The following is a 15,003-nucleotide window of genomic DNA, read 5'->3' on the forward strand; positions in this document are numbered from 1 at the left end:
ACACAGAGAGAGAGAGAGAGGAGAGGCAGAGACATAGGCAGAGGGAGAAGCAGGCTCCATGCAGGGAGCCCTACGCGGGACTCGATCCTGGGACAGATCATGCTCTGGGCTGAAGGCAGATACTCAACCGCTGAGCCACCCAGGCGTCCCAGTGTTATGTTTTCAAGGTCCATTCAGGCTGTGGCAGGTGTCCGCACTCTGTTCCTTTTCAGAGCTGAATAATATTCCCGTGTGGTTACACTACATTTTTATTTACATCCCCCAGTTGTTGGACATTTGGATAGTTCCCGCCTTTTGTGAGCAATGCTGCTATGAATATTCATGCACAAGTGCTGGTGTGAATACTTGTTTGCAATTATTTTGCGCATCTACCTAGGAGTAGAAGTGCTGGTCGGAGAGCATTTGTAAGGCTTAATGCTGGCGTTCATGATAAAGCATTTGGGGAATCCATTGAAGTTATGGGTTCCCAGGTAGAAATGTAAAATTCCATGATGCCTCTGTCCCTGCTGGGGAGAGAATTCAGAGCTTTCTGACTCTTTCTCAAAGGGGATTAATGCCATAAAAGGTTCGATGCCTAAAGCATCAACTGCATTTAGGATATTGTTATTAATCGCACACTTCAAAGACCCAGATAAATGGATCCAAATCTCACTGGGTATGTCAAAACTTAATTTCAATGATGAGTGTCTCACTGATTCTAAAATACATTTTCCCTCTTTACCATCTCCCGGATGGGAGGGGGAAGAGGTCTTGCAACTGATGGCGTGTTAACCGGCTGTCAGCAGGTGGCGCTCACATTGCCTGTGTGCGAGCCATCCTCCAGCGCCCCATCTTCAGTGTCTGGAGAGGCTGTGAGCAGCTGGAGAGACCACCCCAGAGGCAACAGGGGAGCAGTCGTAACCCTTGGGAACCAGGTGGTTGTGAAAACGGGGTGCAGGAGGGGGGGAATGTTTAAGCCATGTAGCTGCACCAGGAGTCAAAAGCAGAATGGCTCTCCATAACAAAACTCTAAGCTTGAAACACAGCTTTTAGTAAGTAAAAATAAAAATACTAAGCCAGGAGAAGGCATTGTGCCATTGCTTAATTGGCAGCATTTTTTTTTTTTGGGTCTTTCTTAGCGGTGCAGAAAATAATGGCAGTATCTTAGATTTAATGAGAATAGTAACAAGAAGCCAGGCCTGACATCCATCTCTTGGTCCCTCCACCCCAGGGTCACGGACAGGTTTCTTTACCTTTACAAACGGGCAGTGGCCCGTTCCAGTGGGATGGCTGTCCCAGGATGCATCGGATGGTCACTTCGCCCATGAGCTCAAAGCCTTCGTAGCACATGAAGGTGAGGGACTCTCCTGGCAGGTAGAGCCGCTTGTACAGGATCTGGTACCCGTTTTCAGGTAAGCCGGGGTTGTCGCATGCCAGGGACTCCTCCGCTGAAATGCAAGCCCAGAACAGCTCTGATGAGATCATGCAAATCTTGGGGGACTCCCACTCCCAGCCTGTATGATCTGGCTTTGGCCAGCCTCGCCAGTACCATCTGTGTTCCCCTCACCTCCAGCGGTTTCCCATTCCTCAGACTCACCTCCCTGTCTCCCACCTATGGGTGCACATTACACATGGGTACAGTTGAATGTCCTGGGCTATGGAATCTGGGTTCAAGTCTAGGTTATACTACATACTCGCTGTGTGACCTCCAGCAAGGGCCACAACCTCTCTGAGCCTTGATTTTCCTCATCACTAAAATGGGAATAATAGTAGTATCTTTGTCCTGGGGCTTTGGAAGATGAAATTAGATCCTGAGTGTTAAGTGTTTAGCATGTTCTTGGCAGGTCATAGCGTGTTGTTAAATTATGAAATGTTCCTCTTGCTCCTCAATTTACACCTTACCTGCCCACCTGGCCTGGACAAGTCTGGTCTTTCAATACTCAGTCCTTATTCCCCCACCTCCAAGGAGTTTTCCCAGGTGCCCTCCATCCCTCATAGAGTCACTCATCTTCCGAGTTCTTCCTTCACCCCAGCACTAAACACGCTGTATTGTACTGAGTTATTTAATATCTGTTTTCCTCATGGGAGATGAATCTGTTAGGGTGTGCTTGAAGCCCAGGGTCTGCTCTGCAGTAGGACTATCATACACGATCCTAAATTATACAGTAGGAGCATCATGAAAGACATCTGGCAGCTTAAGACATACTGGAGAGTTGAGCCCATTTCTGGTTTAGCCTATTCCAGGCTCTGGACCCTATCTTTCTCGCCTGTTACATAACTGGATTGGACCAAGACCCCATCCTTAGCTGAAATGTGGCTGGGCGATGACATTCCCACTCCAAGGAGGTACCCAGACTTTGAAATAAGATCATCTAAGGCAGGTTCTCTCAACCTAGACGCTCCTGGCTTTTTGGGCCGGGTAATTCCTTGTGGTGGAGTCATCCGGTGCCTTGTAAGATGTTGAACCACATCCCTGGGCTCTATCCACTCGATGCCAGTGGCACCTGTCAGCTCTTGTGTGACAACCGAACATGCCTCCAGGAATTGCCATTGGCAAGTGTCTCCTGGGGAGCCGAGTCACCCCTGGCTGAGAACCACTGATCTCAGCTTTTAAACAATTCTGGTTGTAATCCTTGTGAAGTCATCCTGTTCTTTCTCAGGAATACAACTGAGTTGGACTGGAGGTCTTAGTAACAATCGCAAATCCACCCTCATTTCCATTTTCCTCCCCAGGTCTCCCCTCTCCTTAACTATAGGGGGAAATTATTTTTGGAGCACATTTGAACGAAGTGTCAACATCAGGTTCCCCAGTTTATTGCTGTGAACGGTTTGTAAGATGCCCCATAAGTAGTGAAGCCTGAAACCTTGTGGTCATTAGCAACCAGTGTTATTTGAGCACTTACTGTATGCCACACACATGGTTATGAGCTTCTGTATTTATGGTCGCCACGGTCATGTTTTTTGATGAGGACGCTGGTTTGTCCCAAGTCACCCAGCTGGCAAGTGGCAGAGCTGGGATGCAAACACGGACCCCCTGGGTTCAAAGTCCCATGCAGTTAACGTCTGTGGTAGCGGAGGCGGGGGTGGGGGGCCAAATCCCCTGGGCTGTCATGAATTCCTCCGAGCTATTGCTTTCTCAGAGACAGGAATTTCTAAATGAGGATGGGGCACCTGGGGAGAACCTAGCATGGGAGACAAGGTGAGGCCACTGGGGACGACACATCAGTGGAAACTTTTACTATGGCCACAGTCTGGCCATGTGGGCTCTGCCCCTGTCAGGAAGTCTCCTATTAGTGGTGTTCTGAGGGCAGGGCTGCGATGAACCAGGGCCTCCTGGGGAATCCCTAAGGACTTCCCTGGGGAGCCACCCTTAAACCCTCCCTGAATTTGTAGGCTTTTCATCACTTTTGGTGGTGCGGTTTATGTCTCCTGGATGGGAGCCTCAGGAGTCAGGTACTACTTCTGTCGCTATCAAAGAAGAGAAGTTGCAACAAAGACCCCATTAGTACTGCCAACAATATCAATGACAGTAATAGTAGCAAGTACTGTGGTTTCTTGAGCCTGCTGGGCCTGAGGGCTGCAAAAACCCATTGGATACAATCCTGGCAAGTGAGTTATGTATTCAGTTCTATGAACAGATAGGGATCACTTCAATAAGCTGCCACAAGTGTTGTGATCGATGCAACTATAGGAGCTGTGGGAGCTTACAGGAAGAGAAACATGACCTAGCATAGACAGTCAGGGAGGCCTTCCTAGAGGAGGTGATGCTGGGGATTCATTGTTATTTGCGTCACAGACCCGTCTTTCCTCCTCCCATCTCCAACAGACCCCAGGCTCCATGAGAATGTGGATTATGTCTGCTTATACACTGCTGTATTTTTAGGGCTTTGCACCACAGTTTCCAAACCATGTACCGAGGCACCCCGGGGTGCCAGCATAAACAGCAGCCCGGTGAGATTTTTCAAAAATTTGAGGAGACAAAGGAACATCTCTCAGACCCATGTGAATGGTTCTCACATTAGACAGAACTACATTCCTTTTGATGATGCCCCAGCTTTGCAAAGCTGGGTTTTCTGCTAAAAAGAAAGAGCTCTGATAAAATCAATTGGAACAGAATGAAGGTGGCAGAGTCCAGTCTGATGCTGAAATCTGAGAAATTTGGCAGAGAGGCCAAGAGGCACCCACACCCCTGTAGCTGCGATTCTAGTTACTTAAGAATGCAATGAAAATCATGAGGTGCCTGGGGAGCTCAGTTGGTTGAGTCATCCAACTCTTGATTTCCGCTCAGGTCATGGTCTCAGGGTTGTGGGATCGAGCCCCACATCGGGGTCCCTGCTCAGCGTAAAGTCTCCTTGAGATTCTCTCCCTTTGCTCCTCCCCCTGCTCTCTCTCCTTTCTCTTTCTCTAAAATAAATAAAATCTTAAAAAAATGCAATAAAAAATAAAATCTTATAGTATGTGCACTACTTTTTCAAATGGCTACTAAGTCGTCAGGATATAGTTCCTTGTTAAGTTGTTTGGATATAACTACTTAACGAATGGGACTGTTTCGTATTTTGGCCTAGGATATTTACCAAATAAATTCCTGAGATGCCAAGGGTACTGTGAGTTGAGAAAGTTTGGGCATGCCTGTGCCTGCATTTGGAAGCATTTTTTGAATAATTGAATGAGTTACTTCCAAATGCCCTGCTTGGTAGAAAGTATCATTTCTTTTTCACAGCTGAGGGCTTTGAGGCCCAGGGAGGGCAAGCTACTCACCCAAGGTCACCCCGCAGAGCTGGGGGTGTATGTCTGGCTGTGAATTCCAGACACTTCCTTCTATCTATGCTTGACCTGTCAGTTCTTGAAGGAGTGAAAAGACATGGTTGTGAGTCCCAGCTGGACCAAACTCTGGCCTTGAGGAAGACACTGGGAACAGAAGTTGGAGACATCCAGAGCTTTTACAGCTGGCTCTGTCTGCTTCATGAGCTTGTGGGTGGAAGATCTTTGTCAGGAGTAAAGTGCTGGAGCTTTGCTTAGAAGCTGGGACTGCAGAGGGTGAGGTAGGAAAACACTGCTGTTGGGCTTAGTCTGGCTTCCGTCGGAATCCTGGGTTCTCCCCTTCCCTGCTGTGCAGCCTCAGGAAAGCTGCTCACCCTCTCTGGGCTTCCTTTGCCTGCTTTTATGTGGACACAGGTGCCACCCATACAATTTCAAGAGTGTTAAATGCACTAATGCTGGGGAAGGGCTTGGGATGCTGACAGTGGGGCTGTAACCCTTGTTCAGCAGAGGAAACACTGGAAAGCTGTGGATGCCTAACAAACTCATCCTTAAAAACACCCTCAGAACCCGAATACAACCTGCCTCTCTCTCTGACACCCCCACCCCACCCCACTCCTGCTGTCAGAACTGACCATCCTCTTGCCTCCCATCTCCTGCCAGTCTCGCTTCCCTGTAATGAGGCTGGAAGCACATGCCGGGTTCCTCTTTGGGCTTCTGGGAGGATCGAATGTCTCCTGACACCCAGCCTGGCTCGTGACTCATTAGCGCGGGTGTCAGGGAAGCCGTCACAACTGAGATTCCAGGGTACGGCTGCCCCGGAGGGAGGGAGGCTTGTGTCTCTGAAACCCAGCAACCAGCACAGCCCAGAGGGTCTTTGGAGGCTGTGCCTCATTAGCGAAGTGACTTTTCTTTCTTTTTTTTCTTTCGTTTAAATGATGTCTCCACCTTTCAGTACTTTTCAATAAGCTTTTATTTTTAGCTCCTCATCTCTGGGTCTCTGCAGCTTGACTGGCTTAGGCAGCTTCTGATCGCCCTTACCGTCACCAGCAGGGAATGGGAACCGCACTGGTGTTCTGGGCTGACTTAGCAGAGTGTACCTGACCGGGAGGCTTTGAACAACAGAAATGCACTGTCTCACAGCTCTGGAGCCTAGAACTCCCAGGTCAGGATGGCTTTCAAGGGCCACACTCCCTCCGAATTCTGGGAAGGAAGGGTCTGTCCTTGTTTCCTTCCTTCTAGCTTCCAACGGTGGTAGCTGGCAATTCTTGGTGTTCCTGGACTTGCAAGCACAGACCCAGGCATGCCCCCTGGGTCTCTGTGTTCAAATTTCCCTCTTATGACGACACTGGTCACTGCGTTGGTGCCCATCCTAATCCTGTAGGACCTTACCTTAACTTGATTACTGCAAAGCCCCTAGTTTCAGAAAATGTCCCAGTTATAGTACTGAGTTTGGGTGCTTGTGGGTGAGGGGTTAGGGCCATAGGCTGCAATTTCGTTGGGACACCCCTATAGGGGCTTGTCCCCTGCCATCTACAGTGAAATATGTCGGGGCAAGGCTGGTGGCCCTGGACTCCAAGACTGGAATCCCAGCTCTGCTCATGGAAAAGTGTTGTGGCCTTAATCACATGTCCCTGTGAGTCTCAGCTGCTTTTATACACACTCCTATACATGCACACACACATATTCACACTTATACATTCACACACACATATAATGTGTTTAGCAGTGTGTTTTAGACATTCAATAAACAATAACTACTGTTATCTATTTTCCCCCTGAGCTTTGGTTTTCTTAGTACATTTGCACGCACACACACAGATACATACACGCCACCCACACATGCACAATACATTCACATATAATGTGCTTACTATGATGTCTTACACAATCATTAACTAATAATCATTATTAGCTGAAAAAGGGAGCAGATGTGTCTTATGTCTGAATTACCTATCAACTGTACAGTATTTTACCTCAGAGATGCCCTTAGCTCTGAAATTCTAGGATCCTGCTAAAGAGGTGGATGGGGACCCAGGGTGTGAGGTCCAAGATTCCTTGTTCCATGTGAACGCAGAATAAAAATGTCCCCCTTTTCCATGCAGAAGACTTTAATTTTAGTTTTGATGTAGCCCTACTGGCAGCTCAAGCTGGCTATAGCCTTCATGGAGCTGCTCAAAGCACACTCAGACAAAATATTAGCGCAGCTGACAGTTTCTCGAATCTACATACTGCGTGAGGCTTTGCTCCTTCTGTGTTACCTCCTGTTTTCTCTAAGCAATGGTTCTGATCCCTCGCTGCACATTGGAACCCCTGGGTGGGGGCTTTGAAAAACCTCACTGCTCGTGCTCCGCCCCAGACCAGGAGCACCAGAATCTCTGGAGTCTTAAAACTTCCCTGGTGATTTCATGAGCAGTCAGTCAGGCTGAGCCCCCTGGACTACGGCTCTCTGCCCTCTCTCCTTGGCAAGAAGAGTAATTCCTCCCTTGTCAGAATGACTTTGGAAGCCTTTCTTTGATTATTTATGATTAAGAAATCCCTAAAGTCTTTTCTTAATCAAATATTTGCTTTAGGGGCTTCACATAGATAAAAGTAAAGAGAGTTTAAATACACCGATTTCATGTCCTGTGGATGGCTTGATTTTCCACAGAGTCAGACAGGTCCATCATTAACACCAATGATTTCACTATCTGAACCTTAGTATCCTCTTCTTGAAATGGAGACAGCAGTGCCTTGCTCACAAGGCCACTCGAGGCAGGTGGGAGGGACGTTTGGTAAAGGACTTAGCACAGTGCCCAATAAATTTACTGTAAATTGCCCAATAAATGTTCTAGTATGCATGCCTTCGGTCTGCCACCCATGGTCCTGGGGGTAGTAATAGCAGTAAGTGCTCTTAAAGAGTAGAATGTCTCCTCCTAGCAGCCCAGCCCTCCACCATGAAGAAGAAGTGAGCCTCCGTTGGCATCAAGTCAACAGATGGCATCAAGTCAACAGATAGGACTCACAAACACAGTGGGGCAGGCGTGACGTCCAGATGGGTGTGCCAGTCTCGCGGCTGTAGCAGGTCAGAAGAGAGCTGCCTTCCAGCACAAAGCCGGGATTGCATGTGTATTGGATGGTGGTGCCCACCAGCAGCACGGGATCCGAAATTAAGCGGGTTGAGTGGTCCACTTCTCCAGGGTCGGTGCAGTACATAACTGCGGACAAAATCAGATCGAGAGGGTGTTAGGGCTCTTGATGATCACAGGTTTGCTGAGAACTATAGAATGATCTGGCCAAGTTTCCTAACTTTGTTCTTTTCCTGTTTGGAAAAGAACTGCATCTGAGCTCTTCAAAAGGGTCAGGATGAAAGAGAGCTGAGTTTAAATCCACGTATAGGAAGTAGCCCAAAGAAATGTTTGCATCAGGACTCCAAGACCTATGTACGAGGTTGTACATTGCACCATTATTTGCAATGGTAAAAAAAAAGACAAAAAAAAAAAAGAAACAATTCAGATTGTTTAACAGGGGAAGAGTTCAATGCAGAACAGCTGTTGTATGAAATCCTGAGCAACCATTAAAGAGAGCAAAGTGAGGTGACCTTCACTGCTTTTATGGTGCCTGTATATATAAAACAAGCATCCTTGGTTTTTTATTTTTTTAAAGATTTATTTATTTATTTATGATAGACATAGAGAGAGAGAGAGAGGCAGAGACACAGGAGAAGGGAGAAGCAGGCTCCATGCCAGGAGCCCGACGCGGGACTCGATCCCGGGACTCCAGGATTGCGCCCTGGGCGAAAGGCAGGCGCTAAACTGCTGAGCCACCCAGGGATCCCCAGCATCCTTGTTTTACATTACTTTTCAATAAAAAAAAAAAACAATATACAGAAAAGGAAAATAGGAAGTCACTTAAAAAAAGAATGAAGCACACCACATGTATGATATGAAAAGCTATCTGGATGTCTGAGTTGAGAAAACAGCAGTGGTAAAATATCTGCATCCATAGGGGATATTCTGCATGAATATCCCTGTGTCTATATATGCCTGCCGTGCATGCGCACACATCTATGTGCATATGTGTAACACACAATGCAGTTGGAACAACACAGAATAAACTTTTAGGAGAGGCATCATTTCTTTTCTTGTTTTTTGTATCTTTTTTTTTTATTGGAGTTTGATTTGCCAACATACAGCATAACACCCAGTGCTCATCCCGTTAAGTGAGAGGCATCATTTCTAGAGAGGAAGATCATGAGGTATTTTCACTTTGTACTTCCTAAGCTTCCTCCTGCTTGAGTTCTGGAAGTAAGCACCTGTGATCTGCATAATGTGAAGTTACGGTTACATACATCTTTTGATGTTGCGAGTGTAGTTGAACCAACAAATGAATGAATGAAAGGCATTGACTGCACCTAGGGACTTCTAGGGGGGAGACCCCACTGTTCTCAGGACGTTCTGCTGTTCTTATCTCACTAGAAGAGAAGCCACCGAGGCAGGATGGTGGGTCTCTGTCTTACATGCAGAGCGACAGGCAACCAGCCTGGGAACATAAATGCTGATACCTAGAAGGGGCCCAATGCAAATCCATTTGCTCTAATTTGGGCCTTTTCTTGGCATAATTTGAGGCAGTTGAGAGTTTCCCAGAGAGAGCTAGTTTATGTCCTCTCCAAGCCTTCAGAACTCACTAACACAATGTACATCATCAACATCATTATTATTTATATATATATTTTTAAGTAGACTCCATGGGACCCATCATGAGGCTTGACCACATGACCCTGAGATCAAGACCTGAGCTGAGATCAAGAGATGGACACTTAATGAACTGAGTTACCCAGGCACCCCTAAAAAAGTCATTATTATTATTAAGGATTTAAAAAAATAATTACTAATAAAAAATCATGACTATTAAAAAAATTAAAAATCATTATTATTCAACAATTCTCAAAAATCATTATTCAAAATATTCTAAAAATCGTTATTATTCAAATATTTAAAAATCATTATTCAAGAATTTAAAAACATTATTCAAATAATTTAAAGAATCATTATTATTCAAAAGTTTAAGAATCATACTAAGACGTGTATTTAAAACATTTTTAAAAGTAATGATGGGGTGCCTGGGTGGCTCAATCAGCTAAGTTTCCAACTCTTGGTTTCAACTTGGGTCTTGATCTTGGGGTTGTGAAATCAAGCCCGAGTCCAGTTCTGTTCTCAGGGTGCTGAGTCTGTGTTCAGTCTGCTTGTCCCTTTTCCTCCTTTCCTCCTCCTGCTCTCTCTCTCAAATAAATAAATACAATCTTTGAAAAAAAAAAGTAATGATGACGTAGGTCATGTGAATTTGTCTGTGATGGGTCTCACCACCCATGGTGCTTCTCACTGTTGGCTTTTATTTTCCCATCATGATCACACACACATACACACACACACACACACACACACACCTCACATACTGTTGTAGAACAAACAGATGTCTATGTAGCCCATTTAGTGGATTTTTAGCAAGTTCCTTCATGTTTCCCCCAGTTATAATTAATTTTCCTTGCCATTGGAATATTTATGACAGGGATTGTGTGCAACCCCCCATGCCCTCCCAATACCCTCTTTCTCTGCTGACACTTAATATTTCTTATCATGCAACTGGTGACTCAAGGCAGGCTGAGCAAGTCTACCCAAGTACTCCCAAGGATTCCCAGCAGGACAGCTGCTGAATGGAGGCTCATGTAAGAGGAGGTAGGAAGCAAATGGTTAGTGGGAAGAAGCCAGCCTCAAATTTAGCTCCTCCCCCATTCCCACTAAAATTTAGTGTAGAAACCAGAATCACCTCCTTTTTCTCCTGCTTTTCGAGACACCAGGCCAGCTATCACCAGCCTTGCATGGCCTGCACTCCTGAGGGCAGCATGCAGAAGGAGCCACAAGGCTGGATGGTGCTGTTTGAATGAAGCCAGCTACCTGTAGGGGTTTTGAACTGGGACTCCAAGGTCCAACTTAGATTGGTCTTATGTGGCTACTACAGGTATTTTAACGATGAGTCTGAGTGATGTTTTTTACGCATGTTACACAATTCCCGTTTGCCGCAGTCTATACCACTCCCTACTGTCTCTCCCTCAGCCTATTTCACTCATTTACATCATCCACCAGGGTTCTGAAGGCCCCTGAGTCTGACTTCCCTGCCCTAGAACTCCAAGAGGACTTTTGTGGGCAGCACCGGTGAGCTGATGGAGTAGGAGGGAGGCCAGATCCTACATGAAGTGATATCACTGCATCTACGTGGAAAACACTCCATGGGAGAGATTTACCACCCACTGACTTAGAGGAAGAAAACAAGATGACTCTTACTTTTCTCACAAAATGGGGGGTCGCTGCTCCAGCTGAGGTCCCACTGGCAGGTGAGGGTGTCACTCCCCACTATATCATAGCCGGGGTCACACTGGTAGGTGATTCTGGCTCCTCTCACGAGCTCCGTATGAGAAGTGGTTTTCCAGCCATTCTGGATCTCTGGCAAGTCTGAGCAGGAGTCATTCCGTGACACCTCTTTAAAACAAAAACATAGTCTTTAGATGAGAAGGTGGGCCTTTTTGTGTGGTTCCTTTTACAAATGTCAGAGGAAAGAGAAAACAGAAGAAAAAGCCTCCAGAAATAGGTAACACACTTTAAAATCCCTTTATCACCGAGAACTCTGCTACAGAGAGATTTTATGATGAGATCATCCTGTGGCCCACTGGACTTACCAAGCATTCTTTTGGTTTAACAGAGTCAGTTTAGGATTTAGAGTGAGACAGGACGCCTGTGTAGCTCAGCAGTTGAGCGTCTGCCTTTGGCTCAGGGTGTGATCCCAGAGTTCTGGGATGGAGTCCCGCATCAGGCTTCCTGCATGGAGCCTGCTTCGCCCTTTGCCTGTGTCTCTGCCTCTCTCTGTGTGTCTCTCATGAATAAATGAATGAATAAATAAAATCTTTACGATTTAGAGTGAGACAGAAGCCTAGCCCCGCCACTTACCAGCAATATGATTTGGGGGACAACCCCTTCTGTTTATCTCTGCCCACTCCACCCTGTTATTCTCACCTCCTGGAGTTTATATTCTCCAGTACTCCTTGCAACACCCAATAGGGCTCATGTGTACAACCAACAGGCTACTGAAGAAGTGATGATGTGTGGCTCCTGAAACTAGATGTTGAGGGGCTCTCCCCTTGCTCTCTGGAGAGAGCAACTGCCACACTGTGAGGATGCTCAGGTAGTCCTCTGGAGAGATCCATGTGGAGAGAATCTAAGGCCTCTTGCCAATGACTGGCATTGACTTGCTAGTCCACTAGTGAGCCATTTTGGAAATCGAGCCTCCAGCCCCAGTCAAGCCCTCAAATGAATACAACCTTGGCTGACATCATCACTACAGACTCATCATGGGAAATCCCAAGTCAGAACCATTTGGCTTAAACTCCTGATTTCCGGATCCACAGAAAGTGTAAGATCATAAATGAACACTGCAGGGCACCTGGGTGGCTTAGTCGGTTAAGTGTCTGCCTTTGGCTCAGGTCATGATCTCCAGGTCCTGGGATCATGTTCTCTTTCTCTCTCAAAAAAGTAAAATCTTTAAAAAAATGTCATTGCTCGTGATGAGATGAGCGTTGGGTGTTATACTATATGTTGGCAAATTGAGTTTAAATAAAATTTAAAAAATAAAAAATATGCACTGCTAATTTGAAGGTCATATTTGTTACACAGCAATGGTAGCTAACACACTCAGCCTCATCCTGAGACTGTCTGTAGATTCATGGGTTTGATGGATTTGTAATATATGTTTTTGTAATACAGATTAAGATAAACACTCAACTATGGAAATAAAAATAATTAATGGTGCATTCTTGAAATCATGCTGCATATCTTCAGCGAACATTAACCATACTCCAAAATAAGCTCTACATGCAGCTCATTATTATGGAGTCTTCCCCTGGAATAATCCTGCCTTCCTTCTACAAATCCTCATTACTGAGGTAGCAATCCAAAGCCTACTATTACTGTGCTTGCTTCCAAGTGCCCACTGCACAGATTTTGAGAAACGAGATAATTATGTCGTATAATTAATCTGCAGTTCTTATGTGCTTCTGGGGAACACAAAGCACCTTCACTGTCTGCAGGAAAGTCATTCTGAGAAACAAGCAATGGCTTTTCCTGGAATTTCATCATGATTTTATTTGGGGAATGGAGATCTCAGGGGTGTCTACAAGAAGAAGGGGAGAGAGAAATGTCTTCTGGAATTGCTTTGTGGGGAACAGGAGCCTCTATTTTTAGGCCTTTGAAAAATCAGCCAAGCCCTGGATTTAGGACACAGCTGCAAATGCTCAAACTGTGGTTGAAAGGGGGAGAAATAGGGGTAGATACTGGGTATGTGGTCTGCCTTGTGCCAAACGCTTCAAGACTGAGAAAGGTTTGCTTGTCTGACTTCAATCTGAGCCAGCATGGGAACAACTCCCATGGGACCTCTCATTTCCTTTGTGGCATTCGTCACATTTGGGATTATCAAGTAGGGGATACTGTGACTCAAATCTTGGCCACACAGTTACTAATTCAGTGGACTTGCCTAAGTCACTTAGTTTTCCTGTTCTTTAGCTCCTAGACTCCATCCCCAGAGACCCTGATTCAGAAATCTGCAGGTTTAACCAGCATCCCAGTTGGAGGTTCTGGCATCTTCCACCCTTATGGGCCTTTAACTTTGTGAAGAATGAGAAAACTGGCATAGGAGTTGGAGGACTTCCTTTCTGGTCTTTCTTTGTTTGAGAAGCTGTGTGACTCCAGTCATGCTGATAAACATCTCTGAGCCTCATTGTCCTCAATCATACAGTTGAGACAAGAATCATGACCCTGTCTATCACGTAGGGCAATATGAAAACTAATTGATGTGCACAACATGACACTTAGATGAGTTTTATATAGATTCACTAATTTGTTCGACTAAGATTTTGTGAGCACTTACTATATGCCAGGTACTAGGAACACAGGGATCTGAAGTCATGGTCCCAGTCTCATGGTCAAGATGAGCAACGTGGTCCAACTTTTAGGCAAAAGAGATACTTGAATGCACTAAGTACATGCCACCATTTGGCAGTCTCATGTTCAAGATCAGCATCTGGTCTAACTTTTGGGCAAAAGAAATACTCAAATGCACTGAGTACATGCCACATTTACCAGTCTTATGCTCATGATAGATATCACTAATCAATCATAGCAATCTCTTTCTTTGAACCAAACTGAAATCTCCCAATCCTTCTCAACACAGACTCCCAGGAACCACTGCCATTTGACCAGAGTTAACCTACAGTATGGAACTTATTTATTATCCAAGGATTGGAAGAATAAGCACACAAGTGATCAATATCTCTTTGAGAAACACCACATCCTCATCTCTGCTTTTTTAATCCCTTGCCTCCATGCACTTGGCCACAGACACTGGCAAAGCACAGGAAGCAGTAAGAGAATGGCTCTTTGCTTCTATCTAGGCAAAGCAGAATTATGGGAGGTCAGAACCATGTAAGCCCAGAGTGTTCTTATGGAAGGTTCTACCATCAGTCCTAGCAGATTAGCCGTGGCCACACTGAGAGCTGAGTGCCAGCCTTGAGATCAATCTCAGAGCTTCATAAATCTCTAGATAATCACAAAACCCCCTGACCCTTCCATGTGATCTCTCTGCTGAATAAGAATTGCATCTATGTCTAGTTAAATCTAGACCTGGCATAGCAACTACCTCTCCCAAGCCATAGGAGACATCACTAGTCAGTCACATAACTCTTTCCCCACTGACTTCACATGTGGACTCCTCAGAATTCTTTTTAACGTGCTCTTCAACATGGATAGTCACAAGCAATTGACTGGTATCAGAATTAAATACAGAAGCCCACCTGCCTTCCCTGTGATATTGAGTGTGTGTTTCTTTGACAGAAATAAGAACAGGACTATTCTCTTTGTGTGTCACCCACATTAGCCAGACTGTGTATCCCCTAAACCCCATACTCGCCTCTCCCACAGCAGCAGCAGCAGCATGTGATTCTGATACCATTAATGGCACCACCTCCCTCACTTTCACCAACCAGAGAAACAGAGGCAGGGAGAGCGATCTATTCATCCCTGGGTCCTGGTGCCTAGTGCAGGGACCTTGCACATGTGACCAAACTGTCTGGAAAGTGGAGCTGATGCATTTGAAGATGAAAGAAAATAATATATGGAAAAGTACCTGCCAATTTCAAGACACACAAAATCTAAAGTTTCAGCTTCAAGAAATATGAGCACTTCC

The 15,003-nt window shown here is 45.6% G+C and overlaps 1 protein-coding gene across 4 annotated transcripts in view; it reads right to left on the bottom strand.

Moving 5' to 3' along the window:
- SEZ6L (seizure related 6 homolog like) overlaps positions 1-15,003 on the bottom strand; it is a 195,080-nt gene that overhangs the window by 13,792 nt on the left and 166,285 nt on the right. For all 4 annotated transcript variants that reach the window (XM_055321808.1, XM_055321807.1, XM_055321806.1 and 1 more), the window contains exons 11-13: positions 11,058-11,252; positions 7,743-7,934; positions 1,233-1,427 (exon numbers count right to left, since the gene is read on the bottom strand). In XM_055321808.1, coding sequence (XP_055177783.1) covers positions 1,233-1,427; positions 7,743-7,934; positions 11,058-11,252 — 582 coding nt within the window. The remainder of the gene's footprint in view (positions 1-1,232; positions 1,428-7,742; positions 7,935-11,057; positions 11,253-15,003) is intronic.

This window comes from Nyctereutes procyonoides, unplaced genomic scaffold, assembly GCF_905146905.1.
Source record: "Nyctereutes procyonoides isolate TBG_1078 unplaced genomic scaffold, NYPRO_anot_genome, whole genome shotgun sequence".
Classification (NCBI taxonomy): domain Eukaryota; kingdom Metazoa; phylum Chordata; class Mammalia; order Carnivora; family Canidae; genus Nyctereutes; species Nyctereutes procyonoides.